General features: G+C 41.4%; 1 protein-coding gene across 3 annotated transcripts; it reads right to left on the minus strand.

The window, feature by feature from the left end:
* Positions 1-27,292, minus strand: LOC128737172 (vanin-like protein 2). 3 transcript variants are annotated; one of them, XM_053831747.1, is made up of 7 exons: positions 26,916-27,292; positions 26,352-26,854; positions 18,958-19,589; positions 1,918-2,103; positions 1,194-1,846; positions 596-1,129; positions 1-526 (listed from the first exon to the last, which is right to left on the minus strand). In XM_053831747.1, exons 3-7 carry the CDS (start codon positions 19,024-19,026, stop codon positions 274-276), a joined length of 1,695 nt encoding a protein of 564 aa, XP_053687722.1. In that variant the 5' UTR covers positions 19,027-19,589; positions 26,352-26,854; positions 26,916-27,292; the 3' UTR covers positions 1-273. The 3 variants fall into 3 exon arrangements, with proteins under 3 accessions (XP_053687722.1, XP_053687721.1, XP_053687723.1); XM_053831746.1 differs by having other exon boundaries at positions 26,352-27,292; XM_053831748.1 differs by lacking the exons at positions 26,352-26,854; positions 26,916-27,292 and adding an exon at positions 21,254-21,293.
* Between the last annotated feature and the right edge of the window lie 76 nt (positions 27,293-27,368).

Below are 27,368 nucleotides of genomic sequence, written 5' to 3' on the forward strand. Positions count from 1 at the left end.
TCGACTATATTTCACTTGTTTCATTACCTAATTTGTAATAAACGCTTTCTCATTGGTAACTTATTGCTCGAAGTGCGCCAAACAATACCTAGCGTGGATCGCTTCCTAAACATTTCACATAAATATAATAATTTGGCATGCAAAATAATAATCCTATGCTTAGTTTACTAACTAGCTTTACAATATTTACACCAAAAACACTTTGAGCGTTTTCTCTAAACAAATACTGAACTATCGCTCTAAACCGGTATAGTGTACGTGGTTGTACCGAACCTAAATCAATACAACCAAGCTGACCAGCAGCACTAGCAGAAGCGCCTTGGATTTGCTGGTAGAAATCTGAGCTCCGCCATCGCCATTATCGTCCGTGTCGCCATTATCGACCGTTGTAGTTTCCACCGGAGGTACTTCAATCGGATTGAAAAACTCAAAGTTGTTATGATTGAACGCGTAGATAGCGAATGTTTGAAGATTAGCCACCGTGCTGGAAAGTGTCAATTGAACATGCTGCTGATTGGATGAATAGCTGAAAGCGTTGAGAATTCAAATAGATTAGAGTGTGTAAATCAATAAATCTTGTGGTATCGCCTCTTACTTGAAACTTGAATAGAACTGATACCGATCGGCGTCCAGCGAGTGCAGCATGTCATCGAGCGAATTGGGCATCGCCAGTGTTCCGTTCGCAATAAATTTCCCTGAGATGTTAATCTCGTTGAACTCCAAGTAGTTGGAATTTTCATGCATGGGAAGTCCACAGCTCGTAATCGATTCATTACGACAGGCAAAGACGCCACACGTAGACACATGTGCGAATGCGTAATCCTGAAAGGATCGTTCACCGTCGAAAACAGCGAACCGGTAGTGGTGCGTAATTTCTCTGTCGGGGATTACGGTCAGAGTTACGCTAAAATCGCAACAGAAGTCACCATTACAAATTATTTGCCCAATTTCGTCATGGTATTGCTGGGGATTGATTTGCATCGTAGTGAATTGATCCAGCACGTCCCGACCCATGCGAATATTTTCCAGAAGGATACCATGCTTTCTACCGGAAACGGTTTTTTCATCGACTGGTGGCTTGGAGACCGGGTTGTTACTTATTTTTGGTACGCGAACGGGGTATAATTTTCTGGAAAAGTTGAAAAAGTTTAGCTTTAAAATATCTTTTGCTTCAGTTAAGCCGGAGTACTTACCTTATTGGTTCCCCCGTCATGAATGAAAACACAGCTCCGTTTCGACCATTGAACACACCCGTACCAGTACTGCCAGCCGGATCGTAGTTAGTACCCGACGCTATTAGATTAACGTTATTCGCGTAAGCCCAGCTCTCGAAGATCTGCGTGGCAGTGAGAAAGGGTTGCTCTGAAATCCACATGGCTGGAAAAATAAAATTTTTCACATCGCGTTTGATTAGCTCGAGCGCCGGCTGAGCAAACAGCAGATCGAAACAGGTAAACAGTCCGAATTTCACACCAAAATCAGTCTCGAATGTTATCAACTCCGGGAGGTGGGTTGTGTTGGTCCCCGGCTCTCGGAATAGGTTAAATTTGCGGTATCGCGCTATCACAGCACCGTTACGGTCGAACACGACATCCGTGTTGTACCGGTGAAAACCATGCGGCCCACATGGTCTGGGATCCTCTTCGAGGGCAGCCTGACAGTCAAAGATCTCGGACAGGTTTATCACAATGTATTTGCCAACTTTGGCTGCCAAACAGGAGAGCCGAGACAACAGTTCCGGCGAGTCTTCCAGGCATGGTGTTAGGTGATCCTGCGGATCTGGAACGTAAACTGGATCCGAGAGAGTGTTGAGGGTGAGTTCAGGAAAGACAATGATGTCGACTAGCTGTTGAAGTGTGAAAATTAGAATGATTAAGATGATGCAATGCGTTAAGACGGGTCGATTCGATCTTATACCTTTGCATCCTCGGATTGAGCTAATTGCTCGTATGCCTCAAGGTGCAATTCCGTTCGCTGGCGTATCTCGATGTTAAGTAGCTCTGGTCGAAACTCGATAACGCCTACGACGTAGCTGTCATCTAGAGAGCCAGACCGCGGAACGGCGCCCTCGTATGTGTAAGTAACGGAATTGCTCTGTGGGAACTGCAATCAAAAATGTAAGGATTATTAGTATAGCCAGGATTTAATATTAAGCGAAATTTTAGATAATGTCGTATTAAGTGAATAAAAAGGTTCATTGCCGAAATTATCGGTACATAACCTCCTCAACTCTGAAACCAAAATTGTCTCCCGCAGATCTAATGTAGTCGACAAATTCCGAAAATTCTGCTTATAGACTCAACATCTGTTCATAGATTTCAAGGCGGTACGACTCAGTTAAACGAAATATGTTGTGACAGATAATGCTTAAGCATAGTTATCCAACAAAGTTGATGGTCTTAACAACAAATGGGCTGATACATGCCACCCTAGATGATTCAACGTCACAGAAGATCTGTCGCAAAGGATTGAAGGTTTGAAAGATCCGCGGCGGAAAGGTCCAATTTTACCAGAGCGGTGGCACTACCAATGAACTGGGAACGGGCTTTGTAGTGTTGGGTAGAATGAAGGATCGTAGGGCCGATTGGAAGGCGATCAACGAAAGAATGTGTCCATTGGGTACAAAGAGCCGTTTCTCTAATTACAGTATTATCAACTGGCACTGCTCGCACGAAGGTAGACCCGACGGTGAGAAGGGACAGTCCTAAGCGAGCCTGGGGATAACATACGACTGCTGCTCCCTACGGGACATCAAGATCGTTAACGCCCAGCTCGGCAGGGAAGAAATGTATAGACTAATGATAGTAGATGAACATACGTTCCATGCGGGTTCGGATATTGACTCTGGCCTTCACCTAGTAGCAGTATATATGCGTTCAAAATTGTCAATCGAATACCAGACACATCAAACCCGTCCTCCTCGGCATCACGCTATCTAGCCGTGATCTACCGAGACACTGCCTTCTTCCGAGGAGTTAGGTGCTTCAAACCACGAAGACGGTTGTTACCTAGAGCACTAGGGAAGACGCGCCAGAGTATACAAAAAGATTGGTTTGGTGGGAAATTGGTGGGAAGTGCCAACAAGCGGTGGAGAGAAAACAAAATTGTTTGTAAAAATTATCTGAGCATTGTTACTGAGGAAAACTTGGCAAAATGCCGACGAGCAAGGAACCAGTTGACCACGATCCTGAGGAGTTGAAAGCGCCAAAAGGAGGACATAGCTCGCGAAGAGATAGACGAGAAGGTGAACCAAACTCGCTAGGGCTATACACCGAAACCTGACATGCGTGGGGACGAGGGAGGGAATCTAATCACAAACGAGCGCGAGGTGGTCGATAGGTGGAAGCAGTTCTTCGATGAACTCGTCAATGGTGAAGCTGCAAAAGGAGACGGAACGGAAGTTAACCTAGGAGTGCCCATGGAAGATAGTAATCTCTCAACACCTGATCTCCAAGAAGTGAAACGAAAAATTTGGTTGCTGAAGACCAATAAAGCCGCTGGCTGGTAAGGACCACCTACTGGCAGAGTTTTATAAACATGCCCGGGAAAACCTGGCAATGGATCTACACTGGGTTATTCCTAGGATTTGGGAGAAGGGTGATTTACAAAAAGGGTGATCGGCTCTGACTGCTGCAACTATTGCGGCATAACGCTGGTAAGCGCCGCCTATACAATGTACTCCCTCACATCCTATTAAGTCAGCTGCCAGCGATAGCACAGGGTTTCGTAGGGAATTACCAGCCGAGCGTCATGGAAGCTCGCGCAACCACGAACCACATTTTTACCATACAACAGATCTTGCAGAAATGTTGTGAGTACAACGTGCCCACGCATCACATCCCTATTGATTTCAAAGCAGCATACGATACTGTCGCTCCAAAATGCCTGTGGCAGATAATGCACGAACACAGTATTCCGGATAAACTGATGCGACTGATCAGAGCTGCATTGGATCGGGTGATGTATTTCGTGGGCATCTCGAGTTCCTTCGAGACTGATTGCTTTTACTCAATAGCTTTGTTATATCTTGAATTTTTTAAATACTGTTTTCAATGTGTATAAAAGTGTATAAAATGTTATGAAACTCCGAGATCCATCGTTCCTTTTGTACGACAATTTTTAAAATTCCCTTTCTTTGAATACAAAATGAGTGACGTATCTTTTATTTTATTTTAGTTTCTTTAATACGAATACCCCTATCAATTGGATTGGAGTTTTTGATTTGATAAAGAATGCAAAAGGCGAATTTCGAGATACGATTTCTTTAAAAAATGCGATTTTTTATCGTTAATTTTGAATATTATCAACTAGTGGAAACTCCACTATCCCCCGTAATGAAATTGATCAAACTGTAAACAGAGCTAAATATTTAGTGGCATTCTAATTTTTTTTGTATGATTCATTGAACAATCACCTAAAGGTCCTTTTTAACAGTAGTTCTCATTAAATCGCTCATTATATACTGGATATTGCTTATCACTATTTCTAAGAATAGCATTTTCGTTTCTATTTTTAAGCATGGCAAACAAGAATATTCGTCACATATCAAAACGATATCATTGGACATTATACATATTGACTAATACCCAGCCTATATTGTACGAGCAGAAATAGTAATCTATCATCTGGTGCGAAGAATGATAAATTGGATGAACTGAAAAAGTCAGCAAAACTAGAAAATTCCAAAAAAGAGTTTAAGTCTTGACCGCGCACCTCTGTGGATAATTTTGTAAAAACAGGTAGGGTTTTTTTTCTAATTCCCGTCGTAATAAATAAAGCCATTCTAATTTTCATCATTTGTTGGATGGATTTAATCCAAAAGTTCTTGTGCTGATTTGACTAAACACACTTAACTTCCGATCCGTGAACTTTGAAATCACTGAAAAGCGATTATTAAAGCATATTATTGAAATTACGCAACTGACTTTATTTCTAAAATTCGTCGTACCGTTTTAAAATCCGTCCATCAAAATTTTTCATCGTCCGAACTAAAAATCACAACAATGTTTACGTAGCTAACGCGCATGTATTTGTGTAGTACGGCATGACAAATGTTATTCAACAAAATTTCTGCAGGTCAGGCAAGTTTTCCTGCCTGTAGAATAACGACAAATGCCTTGCGTGAGTTATTTTCATATACGAATGACGGAAATTAAGACGATTAGTCGACATTGCCTTCTTCGTCGCACGAAAAAACGTAGGGAATTTAGCTGGTAGGACTTCTTTAATGATAAAAAGCATTTAAATAGATCTCAGCTCACTTTGATTGTCGCGTATGATAGACAACTAACTAAAATATTAGGGAATAACTAGTTTTGCATTGTGTGTCATAAAAATGCTGATACACTCAAGTCGCTTTTTACGCGAAGGATACGTCCCACGTAAATCAAAATCGCGTAAACTCCGAAATTCGCGTAAAAAAACCGCGTAAATTCCAAATTCGCGTAAAAAAAACAAAATTTCGCGTAAAAAAAAACTTTGTGGATTTCAACACTACGCGAAAAAATAGACGTTTTCAGCACATCCGCGTAAATTCCAAAAATCGCGTAAAAAACCGCGTAAATTCCGAAATTCGGGTAAAAATAGTCGCGTAGAAAAACCGCGTAAAAAGCGACTTCAGTGTATTTTTAATAATTTGTGTTGGATAGGACGGGCAATTACGACGATGTAGCAACATACCCTAACACAGATAATATTTTACCGGGTTACTGAGAAAATTTGCTTACATTTTCATAGAAATTTTTATTTGTTCTACGGTGCCTTGGTTCTTACTTACTTACTTACTTAGGTGGCTTGCCGTCCTAAGACAAAGCCTGTTGAACAAAATTTCTCCATGTAACTCGGTTGAGGGCTACCGCTCTCCAATTCCTCGGACACCGAGTACTCTCCGCCAGATCTCGCTCCACCTGGTCTAACCATCTTGCTCGCTGCGCTCCTGGTCGTCTTGTTCCTACCGGATTTGAGGCGAACACCATCTTTGCAGGGCAGTTGTCCGGCATTCTTGCAACATGCCCTGCCCATCGCATCCGTCCAGCTTTAGCCACCTTCTGGATACTGGGTTCGCCATAGAGCTGTGCGAGTTCATGGTTCATCCTCCGCCTCCATACTCCGTTCTCCTGTACGCCGCCGAAGATCGTTCTTAGCACTCGTCGTTCGAAAACTCCGAGCACTCGCAGGTCCTCCTCGAGCATTGTCCATGTTTCATGCCCGTAGAGAACAACCGGTCTAATAAGCGTCTTGTACAGGGTGCACTTTGTACGGGGACTTAGTCTGCTCGACCGCAATTGCTTGTGGAGCCCATAGTAAGCACGACTTCCGCTGATAATACGCCTCCGAATCTCACGGCTGGTATCATTGTCCGCCGTTACCAGTGAGCCAAGGTAGACAAATTCATCGACTACCTCAAACTCATCGCCGTCGATCAATATACTACTGCCCAAGCGGTGTCGTTCGGCCTCGGTTCCGCTGGCCAGCATGTACTTTGTTTTAGACGTATTTACCTTTAACCCAATCTTTTCTGCTTCGCGCTTTAGTCTGGTGTACTGTTCAGCCACCGCCACAGATGTTCTGCCGATAATATCCATGTCATCGGCAAAGCAGACGAATTGACTAGATTTGTTGAATATCGTGCCCCGCGTGTTGATATCCGCTCGGTTCATAACACCTTGTAGCGCTATGTTGAACAGCAGGCATGAAAGACCATCACCTTGACGAAGCCCTCTATGTGATTCGAATGAACTTGACAATCCACCCGAAATCCGAACACAGCACTGTGTACCATCCATCGTAGATTTAATCAGTTTGATGAGCTTCCTGGGGAAGCTGTTCTCGTCCATGATTTTCCATAGCTCTTTCCGGTCGATGGTATCATATGCGGCTTTGAAGTCAACGAATAAATGATGCGTGGGAACTCTGTATTCACGGCCCTTTTGGAGGATTTGCCGCAGTGTAAATATTTGATCCGTTGTAGACCGACCTTCGACGAAGCCGGCTTGATAAGTTCCCACAAATCTATTCGCAATTGGTGATAGACGGCGGAAAATGATTTGGGACAGCACTTTATAAGCGGCATTGAGAACGGTGATCGCTCGATAGTTCTCACAGTCCAACTTGTCGCCCTTTTTGTAGATCGGGCAGATAACCCCATCTTTCCACTCCTCCGGTAGCTGTTCCGTATCCCAAATTCTAACAATTAGTCGGTGTAGACAAACGGCCAGCTTTTCTGGTCCCATTTTAATAAGCTCCGCTCCGATGCCATCTTTTCCAGCTGACTTGTTGTTCTTTAGCTGCATGATGGCCTCCTTAACTTCGCCTATCGTTGGGGCTGGCACCTCTTCCCCGTTTGCTGCACCGTCGAAATCGCTTTCCCCGCCGCCATGGTTTTCCGCCTGGGCGCCATTCAGGTGTTCGTCGAAGTGCTGCTTCCACCTATCCGTCACCTCACGATCGTCCGTCAGAATACTGCCAGTCTTATCCCGACACATTTCGGCTCGCGGCACAAAGCCTTTGCGGGATCCGTTCAGTTTCTGGTAGAACTTCCGCGTTTCCTGAGAACGATGCAGCCGCTCCAACTCCGCATATTCCTGCTCTTCCAGGTTGCGCTTTTTCTCCCGAAAGATTTGGTTTCGCTGCATCTTCTTTTGTTTGTGTCTTTCCACGTTCTGACGTGTGGCACTGCGCATCTTGGCCGCCCGCGCAGCGTTCTCCTCATCCATCACCCTCCTACATTCATCGTCAAACCAATCGTTCCGCTGATTCCGGGCCACATGCCCGATGGAGCTCTCCGCTACACTGCTGATGGCTGTTTTGATAGTGTTCCAACAGTCCTCGAGAGGGGCTTCGTCCAGCTCGTCCTCTTCCGGCAGTGCAGCTTCGAGTGAATGCGCGTAGTTTGCGGCGACGTCTGGCTGCTTCAGCCGCGCGAGATCTAACCGAGGCTGGCGTCGGTACCGAATGTTGTTCACAACGGAGAGTCTTGGGCGCATCTTAACCATCACTAGGTAGTGGTCCGAGTCAACGTTAGCGCTTCGATAGGATCTGACGTCGATAATGTCTGAGAAGTGCCGACTGTCGATCAAAACGTGGTCGATCTGTGATTCTGTCTGATTTGGTGACCTCCAGGTGTACTTATGGTGGATTCTGTGCTGGAAAAAGGTACTACGTACGGCCATATTCTTGGAGGCGGCAAAGTCGATAAGTCTTAGGCCCATTTCATTGGTTCGCTGGTGTGCACTGAACCTTCCAATCACCGGTTTGTATTCCTCCTTCTGGCCGATCTGAGCATTGAAATCCCCGATGACGATCTTGATATCATGTTTTGGGCAGCGGTCGTATTCACTCTCCAACTGCGCGTAGAATTCATCCTTGTCGTCATCGGTACTTCTGAGGTGAGGGCTGTGCACGTTGATGATGCTTATGTTGAAGAATCGGCCCTTGATTCTCAACCTGCACATTCGAGGATTGATTGGCCACCACCCAATCACCCGTTTCCGCATCTCGCCCATCACTATGAAAGCTGTACCCAGCTCGTGTGTGTTGCCGCAGCTCTGGTAGATGGTATGTCCATCTCTGAACGTACGTACCGTTGAGCTCTTCCAGCACACCTCCTGCAGCGCCACGACGTCGAACTTGCGGCTCTTCAATACGTCGGAGAGCACTCGAGTGCTCCCTTGGAAGTTGAGAGATCGGCAGTTCCACGTCCCGAGTTTCCAATCCATAGTCCTTTTTCGTCGCGTGGGTCTATTCCGATTGTTCCAGTAAGAATATATTTGTTCTTCGTTCCATGCTTTAATATTTTTCGTGGTGACGGCTTGCAAAGCCTGCTACACCAACCCCCTGTTTCGCCGGAGGGCCAACGAAGCTCGAAAGAGCCCTCCTTTCCTGTCAGCATACGACCTTGGCTTCCACCGGGGTTGGTTACCCGATTGTAACCCTTCAAACTGCTCAGCGGGAAGGGAAGGGAAGGGTAATGGTGCTAAAACGGATAGAAACGGTTGTGCGTCACGGCTATTCCTCAATACAATAAGTGTTTCCGTCGCAAACAGAAACCGATGGAAATCAACCAACAATTAGGATAATATCACGATGAATAGTGCTACCAGAAACACAATGATCGAGTTTATATTCGGGTCACACCTCAGGAGAAAAATAAACGACCAGGACTGAAACTCCTTTCGAGCTCGCAAACGAAATTTACAATCAAGGTGAAGATAAAATTAGAGGACGGTGACGCTGTTGGTAAAACTCTAGATTATGTATACAATTTACAGGTTTATTTGCCCTCTCCCGACAATTTTGGCTTAAATCTAGGTTTTTTTTTTTTCCGTGTTGCGGACTTACCACCGCGACCATTATTTTGATCTATTGTGGTGTGTCCTCTTTTAATTTACGCCATGTCGTATCGGTGAGCTATCAAAGTTTGATGAGCCACCTCAACTACTGTCGGCATTTATCCCAATCGGGTGATGCATTTCGTATGAAATTTATCACCTGATTAGGAGCAGCATTCCAAATATCGCAGGGCTGAGTCAGCCCCTTATCAAGATATCTACGTCGTTTATGATATAGTGCAACACAGTCGCACAACAAATGTTCGGAGCTTTCAATCTCATGATTACAAAAGCGACAGTTAGCTTCATTAAGTTTACCGATGAGTTTCAGGTGGTACTTACAAGGACAATGTCCTGTTATCAAACCGGTGTATGTGCTCAAGTCGGGTTTTGAAAGGTTTAATAGTTTTTGTGATTGAAGAGCATTTGGCTCTATAAAACGTTTCGATTGCCGGGCATTCGAGGTAATATTCCAGTTAGACTGTACCTTTAGTTTTTCCCAATTCCTAAGTTCCATTTTAAGGGCACATGAAGATAGTCCAAAAAAGGGTTCGGGTCCTATGAACTGCATAGATGATCCCTTCTTTGCCAATTGATCAGCGGTTTCGTTCCCTTTGATTCCGCAGTGACCAGGAACCCAATAGAGGTTGACCATATTGCGACAGGAAAGTTTTTCCAACAGTTTTATGCATTCCCACACCAGTTTAGAAGTGTGAGTTTTTGATTTCAAAGCATTCAGTGCTGCTTGACTATCCGAGCAAATACAGATATTTGCATTTTTGTAGTTTCTTTTTATGCATATCGATACACATTCTAGTATTGCATATATTTCTGCTTGAAATACAGTGGGATGTTTTCCCATTGCAACTGAAACGTTAATCCCTGGGCCTGTTATACCAGCACCTGCCATGTTATTTTGTCTTGATCCGTCTGTGTAGAACACCAGTGATCCTGAGCGAAAGTTTGGTTCTCTGGCATTCCAATCAGAGCGAGTAAAATCAAGAACACGAAATTTGTGATCGAAGTAGTTACGCTTAGGCATATGATCTTCGTTCATTAATATTAAGGGATTTACGGAAAACTCTTTGAGAATACTCAAGTGTCCAACGAGATCACCATCGAAGAACCTCATGGATCGCTTGAGCCTCAAAGCATTTTTCATAGCATCCAATTGGATGAATTGATGTAGAGGAAGAAGATTGAGTAGAGCTTCTAAGGCTTTAGAGGGAGTGCTACTCATAGCTCCTGTTATGGAGATGGTAGCAAGCCTTTGTAGCTTGTTCAACTTAATTTGAGCCGTTTTTTGTTTTGTTTTCGGCCACCAGATAAGCGATGCATAAGTGATTCTGGGTTTAACTATTGCTGAGTATATCCAGTAAATCATATTTGGTTTAAGACCCCATTTTTTGCCGAAGGTTCTTTTACAGACCCAAAAAGCATTTATTGCTTTACTTGTTTGTTGTTCGATATGCGTGTTCCAAGAAAGTTGTTTATCTAAGGTAACGCCCAAATATTTGACATCTGTAGATAGAGACAACTTAACGTCTCCTAGTTTTAGATCAGTGAAAGACACTTTGCGTCTTTTAGTAAATGGCACAATTGTTGTTTTCGTAGGATTTATGCTCAATCCCTCGCTTTTGCACCATGATAATGTGAAGTTTAATGCGCTTTGCATTCTATCAGCGATGATAGTATCGTACTTTCCGCGGACTATGATAACAATATCATCCGCAAATCCGATTGTTTCAAATCCTTTGTGCTTCAGTTTAACGAGAAGATCATCAACTACTAGAGACCACAAAAGAGGGGATAGGACACCCCCTTGAGGACAGCCTTTGACAGCTATTACTTTTACTTCTGTGTCTCCAAGATTGGCTGATATTTCTCTGCATGATAGCATTTCCACAACCCAATCGATTATACTTACATTGAAGCCACGATTTCTCATGGCATTCTTCATCGATAGGAAAGATGCATTATCAAAAGCACCTTCAATATCAAGAAATGACGCTAAAAGAATTTCTTTGGCAGCGAAAGATTTTTCAATTTTTGTTACAAGAGTGTGAAGAGCTGTTATCGTTGATTTGCCTGCTTGATAAGCAAATTGCTCTTTGGTTAGTGGATTTTTAGGAAGTATTTCAGATTTAACGTACTCATCGATCAGTTTTTCCATTAATTTCAAGAAAATTGACGAGAGACTAATTGGTCTGAATGCTTTGGGAGAGGACTTATCTTTTTTATTAGCTTTTGGTATAAATATTGCCCTGACTTTCCTCCAAGTTTTTGGAATATATCCCAATACAAGACTTGACCTAAATAGTTTTCCTAAAGCGGGAATTATTACCGGTTTGCACTTTTGAATAAGTGCCGGAAAAATTCCATCTGGACCAGGTGATTTGAATGGACTGAAAGAATCGATAGCCCATTCAATTCTAGAGTATGAGAAAATTAAGTTTGCTAAATTTTTAGGTTCTTCGCTGAACATATCTAGTGACCTAGTAGGTTCATTCCGGACCTCTTGTTCTTCTGTAGCATTTTGCATGCTATTAAAATTTTGCACCTGATCGGTGAGTAAGAGCGATCCTGGAAAATGAGTATGCATCATTAGTTCCAGAGTTTCATTTACGGTTTTCGTGAATTGGCCGTTGGTCTTTTTGAGGGACCCAAGGCCATTTGAATGATCTTTCGAGAGAACTTTTTGAAGTCTTTCAGTCTCAGGAGCGCTTTCTATGTTTTCACACATATGCCTCCAATCTTTCCGCTTCGATCTTCTTATTTCTCTGTTGTAATTACTCAGGGCCTCTTTGTACTCAGACCAGTTTGACGTTGTTTTAGCACGATTAAACAGCTTCCGTGCTTTCCTGCGTAGTTTCCCTAACTTATCATTCCACCATGAGACATCTCTGTTAGTCGTACGCTGTTTTAGAGGACAGCTGGCAGTATAAGCTTGATTAATATTTGTTATTAGGTAATTAGAACTATTTTCCAATTCTTGGATGGTATCTATATCACTTAAGATGGGTTTATATTGATTAATATTAGAGATATATAGATCCCAATTTGTTTTTCGGGCATCTCTATAGGTTTCCTTGATTATATCACTAGCTGCAATTTCAAACAAAATTTGTCTATGATCAGATAGAGAGATTTCATCTGATACATGCCAGTTTATCACACGATCGGAAAGTATAGAACTACAGAGTGTAAGATCCAAAACCTCTTCCCTTATCGCATTAACAAAAGTGGGAGAATTTCCCTTATTACATATATCTATGTCATGTTTAGAAATGAAATCAAATAAGGACTCACCCCTCTTGTTGATTCCTGAGCTGCTCCATATTGTGTGATGCGCATTTGCATCACATCCGATGATAAAAGCTCTATTTTGGCTTCTGCAATAGTTGACGAACGCTGCAACTTCTGGAGGAGGTACATCTTCAACATCGCCAGGAAAATAAGCAGATGCCACGTAAAGCATCGTTTTTCCTCCCGTTGTTGGCACCTCTAATGAAACTGCAGCGATATCCCTATTAATAAATTCAGTAATTGGTGTTACTTTCACATTAGTATTGACCAAGATGGCGGCTCTTGGTGCAAGTTGAGTGTTGTCGTATATTAACTTACAAGCTTGTGTAGGCATTCCTAGGATCCTGCTGTTATAAGTCCAGGGCTCTTGTAAAAGAGCTACGTCCAATTGACCTTTGATGAATGTTTTACTAAGTATAGCTGAAGCTGCCTTTGCGTGGTGAAGATTTTCTTGCATGAATTTTATACTTTTTCCGGCCATTTTATGTCCCTTTTGTATTTGTGTTTACTTACATAGGCATATCTAACTGCCTTCCTACAGATTGCGGTGGATGAAAAAGACGTTTATCTTTATCCACTTTAGATTCAAAATTGGAGGTGGGCGCTGCAGAATTTCCATTTTTCTTTCCTCCGCTAACTCCTAAAGGACACTCATTTGCATCGTAAGAGCAACCCTCAACATTTGCAGTAGCATTGCGGCTGGGACTGTCGTCCCTTATACCAGTAGCTACTGTGCAGCGTTGATTAGCCTCATGCATCTCAGTATCCTCGGAGTTTGTGTGGGATCGAGAACTTTCGCTGGACTGTTCTGTGCTGCCCTTGGCCGTCCTATCGTTTGAATGCTTTTTATTTTGACCATGATTAGCCTTTTTCCGTATATAAGCAACCCCAAATTTGTAGTCAACTGTAAAGTTGCACTTTTCCAATGTATTCATGGAAACATTATCAACCGTCAGGATCAGTTCGACGTGATGTTGTTTAACCGTGAAACGCTTAAGGATTTTCCAAGAGTCGACTATTAATCCTTCATTTTGGCTTTCTACAAATGCAAGGATATCTTCATTTGTATCCTCCACACTACGTGGAAAGAATCCCACTAGAATTTCAGGCTTGGGTATATCTGATTCATCCACTGCTATTAGGCAAGCTTCTTCCCATGGCTTGATGCTACGAATTGTCGCCTTTACCCAGTTCACAGTGTCTTGGCTTTTGCAGGCGATGATCATATGCCCTTGTCTGAATGAACAGTTGCCGAACTTTGGTTTTATTTTCTCCTTTCTTTGCTCAGCTACTTTTGTTAGGATTGCCTTTTGGGTAGCAATTAATTGTTGAGTAGTTAGTTCGACGTTTGGAAAACCGTTAGGCAAGATTCCAATATTGATAGAATTCAGGATGTCCTTATAAGATGACTTTCTGGAGACATTGTCTAGCCTTTTCGGGGTCGAGGATTCTCCTGCAATCCTTTTCCTTGCCGCCTCCAGTCTAGACTGCACCGAGAATTTCACTTGAGTAGTGTTTGCTCTTTCAATGTGACGAGCAATTCTTTTGGGTGGATTAGTATCACTGGAGTTAGATTCACTAAGCTCTGCATTTCTGCGACGCTTGTTTGGATCAGGACATGGGACTCTAAAAGGCTTTTCAGCCAGCAATCGAGCCTCGTTATGACTATGGCCATGATCCACCAGGTACCTGTACCTTTTTTTACCAGCTCCGTTGAGTCGATTTAATTTTTTGTCGTTATGGACAGAATTGTCCATCGACGAATTCACAGCAGCAGCAACAGCCACAGGAGGAGCATTTAACTCCTTTCCAACTTTATTATCACCACTCGAAACAGCAGCAGGTACCGACAGTAGAGTAACGTTGATTCCGTCCTCATAATCGTCATCATCCTCATAGCAGTCACTGCCGCCACTATGTTTGGGTGAATTCAGGATTGATGAGGAACATGAACGTACATCCTCCAACGAAATACTGCGTAGCTGGTCCTCAGCGGTGATTTCTTTGTCGACTTCCATATTAACGCGTACCTATATTCTGTAACAACGAGGGGAAAATAGAAACATATTGGCGAATTCCCTTTAGTAATTGTACGAAGAAGTCGCTTGACTTCTATAATGTAATAGTTTTTATTGAATAACACAGGAATGATATCAGTATATAAAGAAAAAAAAAAAAAAAAAAAAAATTAGCGTTTAATGATGGATAATTAGTATAATGTTGTTAACATGTTAAAACAAAATAAAATAAAAATATAATAATATACGAATAAATATATAACATATAATAAAAATGATAGTATTTCGTGATTGTTGCATGCCGTCACATTCCTTAGTCAATAATAGCGATATACATTTTTATTTAATAACAAGAATGATAAAATAAAAGAAAACCATATAAAATAATTTAATAGTCTTTAAGAATTTTGAAAAAATATTTCCTAACATTTCCTGCCGGCTGCATACCGTCCCATTTATCTATAGTAACATAGAAATGTCTTGTTTGCTAGCGGCAACATGCAAGCGGTATTTGTAGGGTTCACAAACACTATGACTATAACCACTTCACGAAAAGATTTGTTCTTAGGCATTAGCCGCCCACTTGTTTATGTTTTTCTAGGCCTACATAACCGAAAGTTATTAAGGCAATGCACTGTTTTCATCACAGGAACATAACATTGGTTCCGCACCGATGTGTGTTCAATAACGGACCCGATCAGTCTGTTGATGCTTTGTCCATACGGTAACATAGAGGATCTTGCATGCAAGCAATGCGATCCTATTCCATTAGTCCATTGTTTACGTTGAGGAACTCTTACGAAGCTCCTTTGTGTAAATAATTAATGGTGATAAACACCAAATAACGGCACTCGCTTACCTTACTGCACTCGATTCAAATTAAATACCACCTTATTTCACTGTTTTCTAGTCACTCGCGGATTTGGAGCGTTAAAACTGCACACAAATGCGTGAAATAGTGGACCTCTATGAATCACTTGCGCGCACCTAGATAGCAGAGTTGCCAAATTTAAATCTAGGTTACTTGCTTATCTAAGGCTGGTGGAACGACCTTCTCCTCTCAACGACGACGACGGTTTTTCCACACACGGCAATTTTGATGTTAATGTGGTCAAAGTGGCCTCGGCTACCGTAGCTTGATGGTACGGGGTATTGTTCTCGTCCCGCAATGAGTGTATCAACAGCTACGTTACACAACGCAAGGGTGTTCGAATTGCAGATATGTTGAATTAGCCGCAGGGAGGCTTTTGCGGCGGGTACGGTCAACAGTAGACACCGGATGGTATTGCGACTCGGCCTGTACCAAACGATCCAACGGCCAAGAACACCGATTCACTCGCTCTGCGCCGAATGCTGACGGGCACGCAGGCTCACTGGGTACAGTTGCTAGCGCTGATGTTCTGCGCCTGTGAAATAGTCCAAGAATAAAAGGTCCCTCGAGGACCTTTTCGAGGGATATTAGCCTTTTTCACACACCAGCCTTAGTTTTTCCTACACCAGCCTTAGTTTACTTTTGCACATTTTATAATTTGCTTAAAACTATTTTTACCTTTTTTTCTTCCTTGTATATCGGCACTATTACTTTTATAATTCTTTTTATCCACGTTTGTTTCTTCGTTACGTGTTTGTAAATTGTTCGCTTTTAGCTCTTTCTGTGTTTTTATAGCTTAACACTAGAATAAACAATAGATTTTACAATAGACTTTTTACTTTCCACAATACACTTTTTTTTTAACCACTTGACAATTACCTAGTTTAGTCCTTTTAACTTTACACAACACACGACAAAATCTTCCTTTTTATCTCACCGACAATAATCAAATCGATTTAAATATATTTTTAAAATAGTAACGGACAAAACGATTCTCGCGCACTATTGTCGTTTACTTTTCCAAACATCAAATGATATGTTCATCGAGCCTGAACCCTTTTATAAGTTCGGTCAGTTAAAAATTGAATCTTTAAAAGTTTTTCAATTTTTAACAATCTTTTGTCCTGGCAACCATTATTTACTGTATAATACCCTATGGCTCTGAATACCTTGGTTGTGTTTCTCATGGTATCTGTGGGCAACCCTGTGGGGGGGGGACCCCTCCGTCTATCGGGGACGTGGAGGGTTATCCCACTTACAGAGGAATCTTCTGGTTGTATTTGAAAAGGCCTTCCCGAGTGAGTTACCGCTCCGTCCCAGACGAGAGACGCCAGACGTGGAGGGATATAACTCACCCAGTCGATCGCATCAGCGTTTCTCTGGCAGATAATTGAGAGAGCTATCCGAAGTGAGCGATCCGTCCGTCCCGGTCGCACTGCGACAGACTTGGAGGGATATCGCTCACGTCGTTGACTGCTAACTCAAACCTGTTGAACTATACCCGAGAGAGCTTTCCTAAGTGAGTGACCCGTCCGCCCCTCGCAAAGCGAGAGACTTGGAGGGTTATCACCCACTCAGTAGACAGCTTACTCAGGTTGTTTTAGATATGCCCGAACAAGCTTACCCGTGTGAGTGACCGCTCCACCCGAAGGTTTGGAGCGCTATCAATCACACAGTCGACAGCTTGCTCAGAGATGGACTTAGGAAATTTGGATTGGGAATTATGAGCAGATTGAAAAAAGCATGTTAAATTGGCAGAGTTAATTTTATAAAAAATATGTAAACGAAGGTTACACGATCTCCACCAAAGTTGCTCGTATCCCGGCTGGTACCACGAGGCGGTAGGAATAGGAGTTGCTGAATAAGAGGCTATGAACCACTGTAGGGTCTATTTTATGCCTACACGTGCACAAGGCACCGACGGTACGCATTATTCAGCCATTTACCAGTGCCTTGGTTCAAGAGTTATGAATTTTGGACACAGAAAGACTTCGCAAACGACAACAGTTAGCATACAGGGCAATTGCGAGAGGCTAGTACGACGATCCTATCGACTCCAACAGTCTCGTACCTTGATGCCTGGTGCGCCTGGCACGGACGGCATTTTGTGACATAAGTACCAATCGTGCCTTGTTCCTGTGATACTGCCACTCATACCATCAAAGTAATTCAATATTCGGTTCTTTGGAGAGTATAAATTTGGTAAATTCCCTTGACACCACTCCTGAAGCGGTTTTTTCCCTTGGCATAGAGTAGAATCCATTTAATAGCAAAATTCACTATTGCCGTATAATTTCAAAACGCAGGGAATCAAACAGCTTTTCAAAATAATCAATATCTATAAAAATGGATTTCTGTCTGTCTGAATGTATGTCTGTCTGTATGTTCCTTATAAAATCGAAAACTACTAAACCGATCGGCGCGAAAATTTGCATATAGGGGTTTTTGGGGCCGGGGAAGTTTCATATGACGACACCTCTCCCCCCACTAAGAGGGGGGTGGGGACTCCCATACAATTGAAATACAAATTTCTGCATAACTTGAGAACTAACTAAGTAAATGGAACAAAATTTGGCATGTGGTTGTTTTGGGAGACAAGAATTTTTTCTATAGTGAACTGAGACCCCTCCCATCTTTAGGAGGGGAATTATGACCCCTCCCTCCTTCAAGAGAGGGGGCTACCAGGCTACCATACAAATTAAATACAAATTTCGTCATAACTCGCGAACTAATCAAGCAAATGGAACCAATTTGGCATGTGTGTATTTTGGGAGGCAAATTTTTTTGGGGGGAAGCAGTCCCCCTCCCGCAGAGATCACTTTTATCTAGTAGACTAATCTCAAATTTTTAGTCTTGACCTTGAAATGCGGTCATACATATATATTAATATTTTTTTTTGAAACGATGGTTCTACATTTGATGAAGGGACGGTAGGGGAAAGAAATGAAAATTTTTTTGGTGAAGGAGGGGAAAAGCGGAAAGGAAGGGGGGGGGGGGTATTGGTAGCTATGCTTGACAAGTAGTCATTTTGACTCCTACCTTTTGTCCAATGCTGGAAGGTGCATGAGTCGAACCAAGCTATAATCTGAGATTATAACCGGAACCGGGTGTTGTGGGTTCGAATCCGGATCTCTAATCGAGGGATCTCTAACCATCATAAAAACCTTCCTTGGCACCAAAATCCCCTACATGCAAATTTTCACGCCGATCGGTTCAGTAGTTTTTGATTCTATAAGGAACATAGGGACAGACAGACAGAAATCCATTTTTATAGGTACAGATTCTGAATCATACTGTAAAATATGTAATACACTACTCTTATTTGGAGCTTAATTTTGAGGTTGATTGTACAAAGCATGCAGTTCCTATTGCTAAAGTCATATTTTCGACTATAAAATATCAAGTAAGCAACGTCCGCCGGTAAAAAACTTACCTGTCGCGACAGCTTGAGCTGACTCAGTATTAACAGGAATGCTCCGTACAGATAGGCGATCCCATTCATTATTTTTCGAACCGTTACCGAGGGACGCAACAGTTGTCATCAACATCAACGTAACAACAACGGTGTGGTTCGGTGGAAAATCGCAGTGCACTACTGTATGTTCAGCTGACACTCATCGAAAACGAAAATCTTAACGTCTCGTGCCGGCCGCTTGCTTGATATCAATGCAGGTTGTATGTAACTTCCGCTTCTTAGAATAAGGCTTCACAAAACACAACTGTCTGGCCACTTGACTGTCGGCGACCAACGCTGCCACACATTACACCGACCGCTGGCAAGTGCTCACTGTCGTCGGTCCGTTCACAAATTGTTCATTTCCATGTATGAATTTATAATTGTTACTTTTTGCCTGTCTCACTCGCGTTATCATTTTATTCAGCGATTTTTTCTTCGTTCGTCACTCATTCTTATCTTTGCGTACGCTTTTTCTGTGAGCGATATAGTTTTTCTTGGCGTTCTTTTTTCTGGGTCCGTTCTGCTCCCTAGCTAGTAGCTAGCGATCACGCGTGAAACCGCGCGCTGTTGAAGTTAATGATTACTTGTCGAAGAGGTCGATTAGCCATCTGTGAATGAAAGGAATAACAATACGGTTATAAATGATGCGGTACATTTTACATGAATTGTGTGTGGTCTATATCAATCATGAGCATCTTCGGATTTGCCTATGACTCCGTCTTAACAATGACCCGTCCGATATAGCTATAAATTGGACAACACTGTTCTGATAATATTTCCCACACACACGAGCTTATGATTCAGAGTCATTTTCAGTGACTTGCAGCGCTCGAATGAGTGCTGGCCGTTTTGCGTCTTTTTTTTTTCTCGATCGCGCATTCGAAAAGATACGTCAATGCAGGCAGACACAAAAGAACACAATGCAAAACTGCAGAAGATAAAGAACGAAAAATAAAAAAGTAGTAGGATAAAAATAAGTAAGTACATATCCGCCGCTGTGTGGCATTGCAAAAATAGAACACTGTTGCACACGTTTCGAGTGGACAACGGTTATCTGTGAACTAGAACCGAAACAATTATACTTCATCTGAAGTCCGTAAAATTTGCTGCATTTGCTTGAGTTGATAAGATCTGATGCTTCATTTGAGACAATTTCTATAATACAAATTAGAGCAGATTAGAGACAATTTCAATGATGTAAGAAGCCTAATCGGGACCGGGTTTAATTAATTTTAATTCCAAAAAAAAAAGTTTAAATGCAACTATAATTTTTTTTAAATTATTATGTGGAATTTTATAAAAGAAAATGAATTTCTAAAAGTGCAAATTCTCAAAAAGCTCAAAAGAACCATTCTAATAAATTTCTCAGCGTCAAAACAGTTAGATGCAGATGGAGAGGAAGAGCTTTATTTCCCATATATATACATCAAACTTTCCATTAGCCGATAAGCTTATGATTGAACACTTTCTTTGTGGCCGATGATTCTTGCTGGCATTTGTTTCACACCGGTTTTCGTTTCCGATGCCTTTCAGCAGCGCACTTTACGCAGGTCATCTGGAAGACGGTTATTCAAGCACAAGCACTGGGTTGAAGGCTTTGAGGTTGAACAAACGCAAACGATTGTTGGCAGCAAGTGCTCAATCAGAAGAGTTCATGGTTCCCTAAGAATTCCACTTAATTTCGCATTCATAAATGTGGGTTTTTGAATTCAGAAGTTCAGTTTTTAATTGAAAAACCTGTTATGATAAGAAGATTACAGTCACAACATGACAGTTTATAATAGTTGAACTATATTCGTAAAATAGGCAACTTTAAATTAATCTTTCCACATTTTGGTTGTGACATTGACGAAAGAACCGAAAACGGTAACGAAAATTGACTTTTTCCTAACACAAAAAAAAATGGTACAGATTGCTCACGCACTTTCCATTTGTTTCAGATGCAGCGCTCCGCACGCATCATTATACCTGATCGCTATCGAATAAATAACCATAAACTTTACGCTTCTAAGCTTTTCCTTCATTCCGTCAGCTTGATGATTTCGCAACTTTCTTGTGTTTTTTCATCTTCACCGCTGACACCATCGCCATCGGATCGTCATCGTCACCGTCGTCATTGGCAGACTGCCATTAATATGCGAATCGGCCTGACGGCCCAACACACCGTACCGGTTGCGCCTGTCGCAGACCGTCGAGGCTCGAAAAACAAACCAATCTCAACTCAACTCAACTCAACTCGGTGTACAGCAAGGTCGCTGAAACAGATAATTACCTGTCATTACTTAGTAGACCGCAACGACGACCGACGGTGACGACCACCAGCCACCATCACCACCGACACCACAAGCTTCACAGCTAGTCGTCCACTAATAATAATCACTGTTAGTCACATGTGACGTGTGTAACGTAATTTTTTGCTTTCACTTCTTCGATAAGTTTACCATCACTGACTTGATCCAACCCGACAAATTTTGCCAGAGGAATTTTACACGTCGATCACTCGCGCTCGAAAACCATCCAGAACTGCCCGCAACTTCCAGAGTGGATCAGGCTTCGACCTCTATTCAGCACGTTGCAATTATCACTACCCCGACCAGGCCCCGATTCTCCCCGAGGTCCACTCCCCAGGCCGCTATCATCCACCATCAATCATCCAAACAGTTCCGTTTCGATCGGTTGTTCCGATTCTCACCGCGCGCACATCAAGCACCAGGTTTCTTCTACGAATTTGATCAGGCTACGAACGCGTCTGCTCAACTCACTTTACTTTGTATATTGTAGCATTACTTCGTTGCGGCCTATTGATAAGTGATTAAACATATTGGAATGTTATTTTCGGTTTTGTCCATGTGTTCTCGCTGAGCCGTTTCGCTGTGCTGTGCTGCCTTTAGCGTTTATTCGGCGGCGTCCAACTGCTGCACTGGGGTGGTTCCAATTCTAGAAATTAACATCATCAGGTGCGATATTTTTTGCCAAATTTCTAGTTTCTTAAAATGAAATTTTGCATGTAGTAATACATAAGTCATTGAACTTAACCAATTTAGTTCTGATTTTTATTATAGAATATATAGTATGAATCGGTTGGACTTATTTTAAATTTGATTGAAACTATTCAGAATCCCTTCAGATTTTAAGGTTTGTTCGGTTTTGGCTAATTTTTACCACTAATTGAATTATTCATGATAAGAAATAACCAACTACTGGGGAATAACGGTGATAAACAAGCTATTTTTGAATTTCGTCTACCAATTCCTTGGCTTAAAATTTCTCAGAATCTAATTTTGTATACTTTAAGATGATTCTGGCTAATACCAACCAGAATATATTTGAAAACGTAGTATAACGTCACTCAATGCAACGTGCTCAAAATTATACAAAGTTAGAAAACAATCATAAACTGGAAATGATTGAATAATGTTCTGCTGTAATCCCGTGCCCAGGCCGAGAATACTGGTTTATGTACCTCATATTTTCTATAAAATTTATAAACAAAATGATTCCTTGTGGTGTGACCTGGAAATCGAATTTCAAGTAAAATTTTAAGTTCCATTTCAAATCCCATTTCAAGTCCCATTTGAAGCTCTCCGTGTCCCATTTCAAGTTCCATTTAAAGTATCGTTTCAGCTTCTGTTTTAAATCCTCCCAAGCAACAATGAGAGTTTTATTCTACTCTTATGGTGGTCTTCAAGACCAATTTTGGCCTTAAATGCCATCATAAGAGTGTAATAAAACCCAAATTGTTACTTGGGCTATTTTAACCTGAATTTCATGTCCATTTTCAGGCCAAATTTCAGTTTCAAATTCACAAATTCAAGCACAATTTCACGTCCTATGACAAGCACAATTTCAAGTATACTTTGGTTTGGAGTAATTGTAAGATGGCGAATCTATTTTTACGCAATTAATTCACCTATGATAAAAAGACCATCCGATTAGGATTAAAGCTTCCGGTATATGCCTTAAAAATTATTTTACACGTTATTTTATAGAGAAGGCGAAAAACTTATGAATCTTTGGGCCCATTTATGAGCCTGCAATTAGATTTGAAATCAAGCTTAAAATTGGACTTCAATTTGACGTGAAATTTGTACTCGCAGCCGAAACTGATCTGGTTTTTTTTTTAAATGGAATTAAATTAGACTTAGTCCGGGCACACTGCTTTCCATTTTCGGAATTTGATCTTCTGAGTTAATGTTCCGCAGATTCGGACATACCACGACTGGCTTGTTAGACCACTGTTGTACCTCGAGCCCAACTGGGAGGCTGAATTTGAAACCGGATATGAAACTCGATATGCAACTGGGCACGAATTGACGATGAAATTAGACTTGGAATTAAAAGAAGTTGGACTTAAAATCGGAAGTGAAATAAATTGAACCTCAAATTGGAATTGAAATTAGGCTTAAAATTGAACTTGAAATTTTATCTGACACTTGACTTGAAGGTCAAATTATCCTATTGAGTACCACACGTTTTCCAGCTGAAATAAAACGCTGAAACTATGTCCTGCAACGTAATACTAAGAAAATGCAAATGCAGGGACGGACAGTGGGCGTGATATACAGTTTTTCCATAGCTTCATCGTTCCGGAAAGGTTATAAAATAACCATTGTGTATTATGTTTACACGGCTGTATTTTAGTTATTTGTAACATTTGATCTATGAGCAAAAGCAGATCGATTAAATTATTTCTTAGAGTATAGGTTGATACCTTACCTAGCTTTCGACAGAATCGAGAAAAAATTGCACGGCGTTTTCGCAACTCAGAAAGGAAATGGATGAAACTAAGAGTAGAAGTTGCATTAAATTGGAATTGAAAAAAATCGGAGTTGAAATTGAACTATAATTTCAAGTCCCATTACATATCCCATTCTATGTCTATGTCTTTCACGTCTCATTTAATATCATTTATGTTTAATTTCATGTCTCATTTTATGTCCCATTTTATGTCTCATTTCGTGCCTCATTTCATGTACCATTTCACGTCTCTAATGTCTCAATACATGTCCCATATCTTGTACCATTTCTCGTACCATTTCATGTCCCATTTCATATCCCATTTCATGTCTCAATTCTGTCCCGTTTCCTGTACCATTTCCTGTACCATTTAATGTTCCATTTTATGTCCCATTTTATATATCACTAGCTGACCCGACAAACTTCGTATTATTTGGTTTCATTTGCTTGATTAGTTCTAGAGTTATGAGGAAATTTGTATTTCATTTGTTTGAGAGCCCCCCTTTTAGTGGAGGTAGAGGTCTCAAAGGTGCAAATTTTCACGCCGATCAGTTCAGTAGTTTTCGATTCTATAAGGAATATATGGACAGACAGACAGAAATTTGTGTTTCATTTGTATGGCAGCCCCCTCCCCCTCTTAGTGGGGGGAGGGGTCTCTAACCATCATAAGAACCTTCCCCGGCCCCAAAAACCCTTACATGCAAATATTCAAGCTGATCGGCTCAGTAGTTTTCGATTCTATAAGGAACATTCAGGCAGACAGACAGAAATCCATTTTTGCAGGTACAGATTTGTATGGGAGCCCCCCTCTTAGTGGGGGGAGGGGTCTCTAATCATCATAAGAACCTTCCCCGGGCCCAAAAACCCCTAAATGCAAGTTTTCACGCCGACCGGTTTCGGTAGTTTTCGATTCTATAAAGAACATACGGGCAGACAGACAAAAATCCATTTTTATAGATTTCGATTTCGTGTCTCATTTCATGTCCCATTTTACGTCTCTAATGTCTCAATCCATGTCCCATTTCTTGTACCATTTCACATCCCATCATGTTCTATTTCAAGTTCATTTTCAAGCCCACTTCCATGTTCGATTTCAAGTTCAATTCCAATTCTATAATTTCAAATTCCATTCCCTTTTAAAGTTTGATTCCAATTTCAATTTTAAATACAATAGTAAGTCTTAATTCAACTTCAGTTTCATGTCCCTTTTTAAATCCAATTTCAGTTTTATTTCTAAGCCGACTTTCAAATCGAATTTTAAACTTTATTTAAATTCAAGTACAATTACAACTTCAATCTCAAGTTCAATTTGAAATTCAGTTTCACGTCCAATGCTAAGCTCAACTTGAAGTCCAATTTTTACTACCATTTGAAGTTTAATTTGAAGAAAAGCAAATCCAAATGTTGGTCAAATTTCATGTCCAATTTGGAGTTGAATTTAAAGTCCAATTTAATTAGCATTTTAAGTCGTTCAATTCCATGCCCGTTTTGAAGTCCAATTTTAAGCGCAGTTTCATGTAAAATTTCTGGTTTTATTTTAAGTCCGATCTCATGTTTCCTAATTTAATTCCAATTTAAAATCCATTGTCCATTAAAATGTCCAATTTCAAGGCAAAATTTGAATAGGTGCTTTGTCTAATCTTTTGTATTCACGGCGCATAGGGCCGCAGTGGCGTTGGTAGCAAAAACAGCGCTCTTTTTAGTCAACTTTACTTTACTTTCTACAAATGCCCCATACACCACTTTTTCAAATTCTGCTTGGCTGAGGTGCAGCAATCATTGAAGCGAATTGAGCGTGCCAATAAACCTACCTAAGGGAAAGGCAAACAATTCAATTGATTTTTCTGAAAATTTGAAAATCTTAATTTTTTCGTCGGTCAAAAATGAGTATATCCGTAGGCAGACTAAACCGAAACGACACGAAAAAACGCAAAAAGTTAACGCTAAAGACTAGAAGCGAAAGGCAAAAAGAAGAAGTAAAAAAAAAGTCAAAAACAAAAAGTAAATAGCAAAAAGCAGACAGCAAAAAGCCAGAAGGTAAAAGCTTAAGGCTAAAAAGTAAAGGGTAAATACTAAAGATTAAAGGGTAAAGGGTAAAGGCTGAAGGTTAAAGGCTAGAGGCTAAAGGCTAAATGATAAAGACTAGATGCTAAGTGCTAATGGTTAAAGGTTGAAGACTGAAAGTTAATAGGTTAAAGCAAACTACTAATTGCTAAATGTTGACAAAGCTAAGGGATTAAGGCTTAACCCTAATTTTCTGGATATAAAAAGATGTATTAGTCATTATCATTAGAATACGCTGGTTTAGATTCATTTTTTCATTGGAAGAAAGATATTTATATATTTATATATTTATATTTATATGATTTATATTTATATTTATATGACTTCGAATGATTCCAATAATCCGTTTTACCCAAATTTTCATGGTATTAACACAGAAAATTAGAACAAAACCTTCCATAGGATATTATACACACATATATCCACATTGAAAATGCATTTCCATTTACAAAACGATAAAATATGCAAATGGATAAAAATACATAATACATATTCTTATTGACCTTGACCTACTTTAAAACCGCTAAATTTAACTTCTCCAAAACTGAAAACTGAAATCATACACTCACCTTGAGATCACGGTAAATGACAAACAAAACAATAACCCCGTCGATGGGAGAACGAGGCCTACTGTCTAAGTCCTTCCAGGAACCACCCCACGGCGCCGTACGGTTTGAGTACTGCACTGATTGCACACCTCTACGCTGCCGCCGCGCCGAGTTGCTACGTAGCCGCTACGTAGCCAAACACTAGCGAGCGCTAGATGATAGCAGCATTAGCGCGTCGGCTACCAGACCGCTGCGACTGCCAAGAAGCTACCGAGGAATGGTGGCAGCCTGCGCCGCAGCGATACGGACGGGCGCGGTGGGCTGTTGTTTGTTGTGTGTTGGCGTTCCGTTTTCGCCGTTTTACGTAGGAAGGTATGCGGTATGACCGGACCGGACCGGACCAGAACTTCCAGTCCCAGCCAAGGCAAAGCAAAAGTGTGGTATGATCAAACTGAGGCGAAGCAAAAAAATTTGCGTTCGCCTTGCGAAATGTTCTTCGGTGTTCACTGTCCGGTTTCGTATGCCTGTTGAATTAGATATAGCAGAAATCTATCTTCAAATATTTGCATGACGAAGTAAACATACGATAAGCACTGCTGGACGGATTTTGATTTTGTTACACTACTGATTATTGCACTGTCAACAGGCTTCACTGAACCACAACAGGTCAAACACCAGTCACGCACTGTCTGTTCGTTCACGGAACCAAATGACCGAGTACTTGCAGTTCAACCGCGATTCTTACTACACACTTGTTAGTAGAATAAACAGTTCCGAAACCGTTACACTGTCCATCACATGTTGTTATCAGTTTCACCGAGTGCTTGTTACACACATGTACGTGGCGTCGATTACAACCTCTTTTGCATATGTATGGCCCGGTATAATTGGATCGGTCCACAACAAATCCGTCCCGAGCAACCGGTGTCCGCACGGTCAGCAACTGAAGACCTCATCGCTGCGCTGAAGAGTGCAACTCAGGCGAGCAGTACTACATCACTATCACTTGTAAACCCCGGTCCCCCAGCTCGGAAGGTA

The sequence above is a fragment of the Sabethes cyaneus genome, chromosome 2 (genome assembly GCF_943734655.1).
Source record: "Sabethes cyaneus chromosome 2, idSabCyanKW18_F2, whole genome shotgun sequence".
Lineage (NCBI taxonomy): Eukaryota > Metazoa > Arthropoda > Insecta > Diptera > Culicidae > Sabethes > Sabethes cyaneus.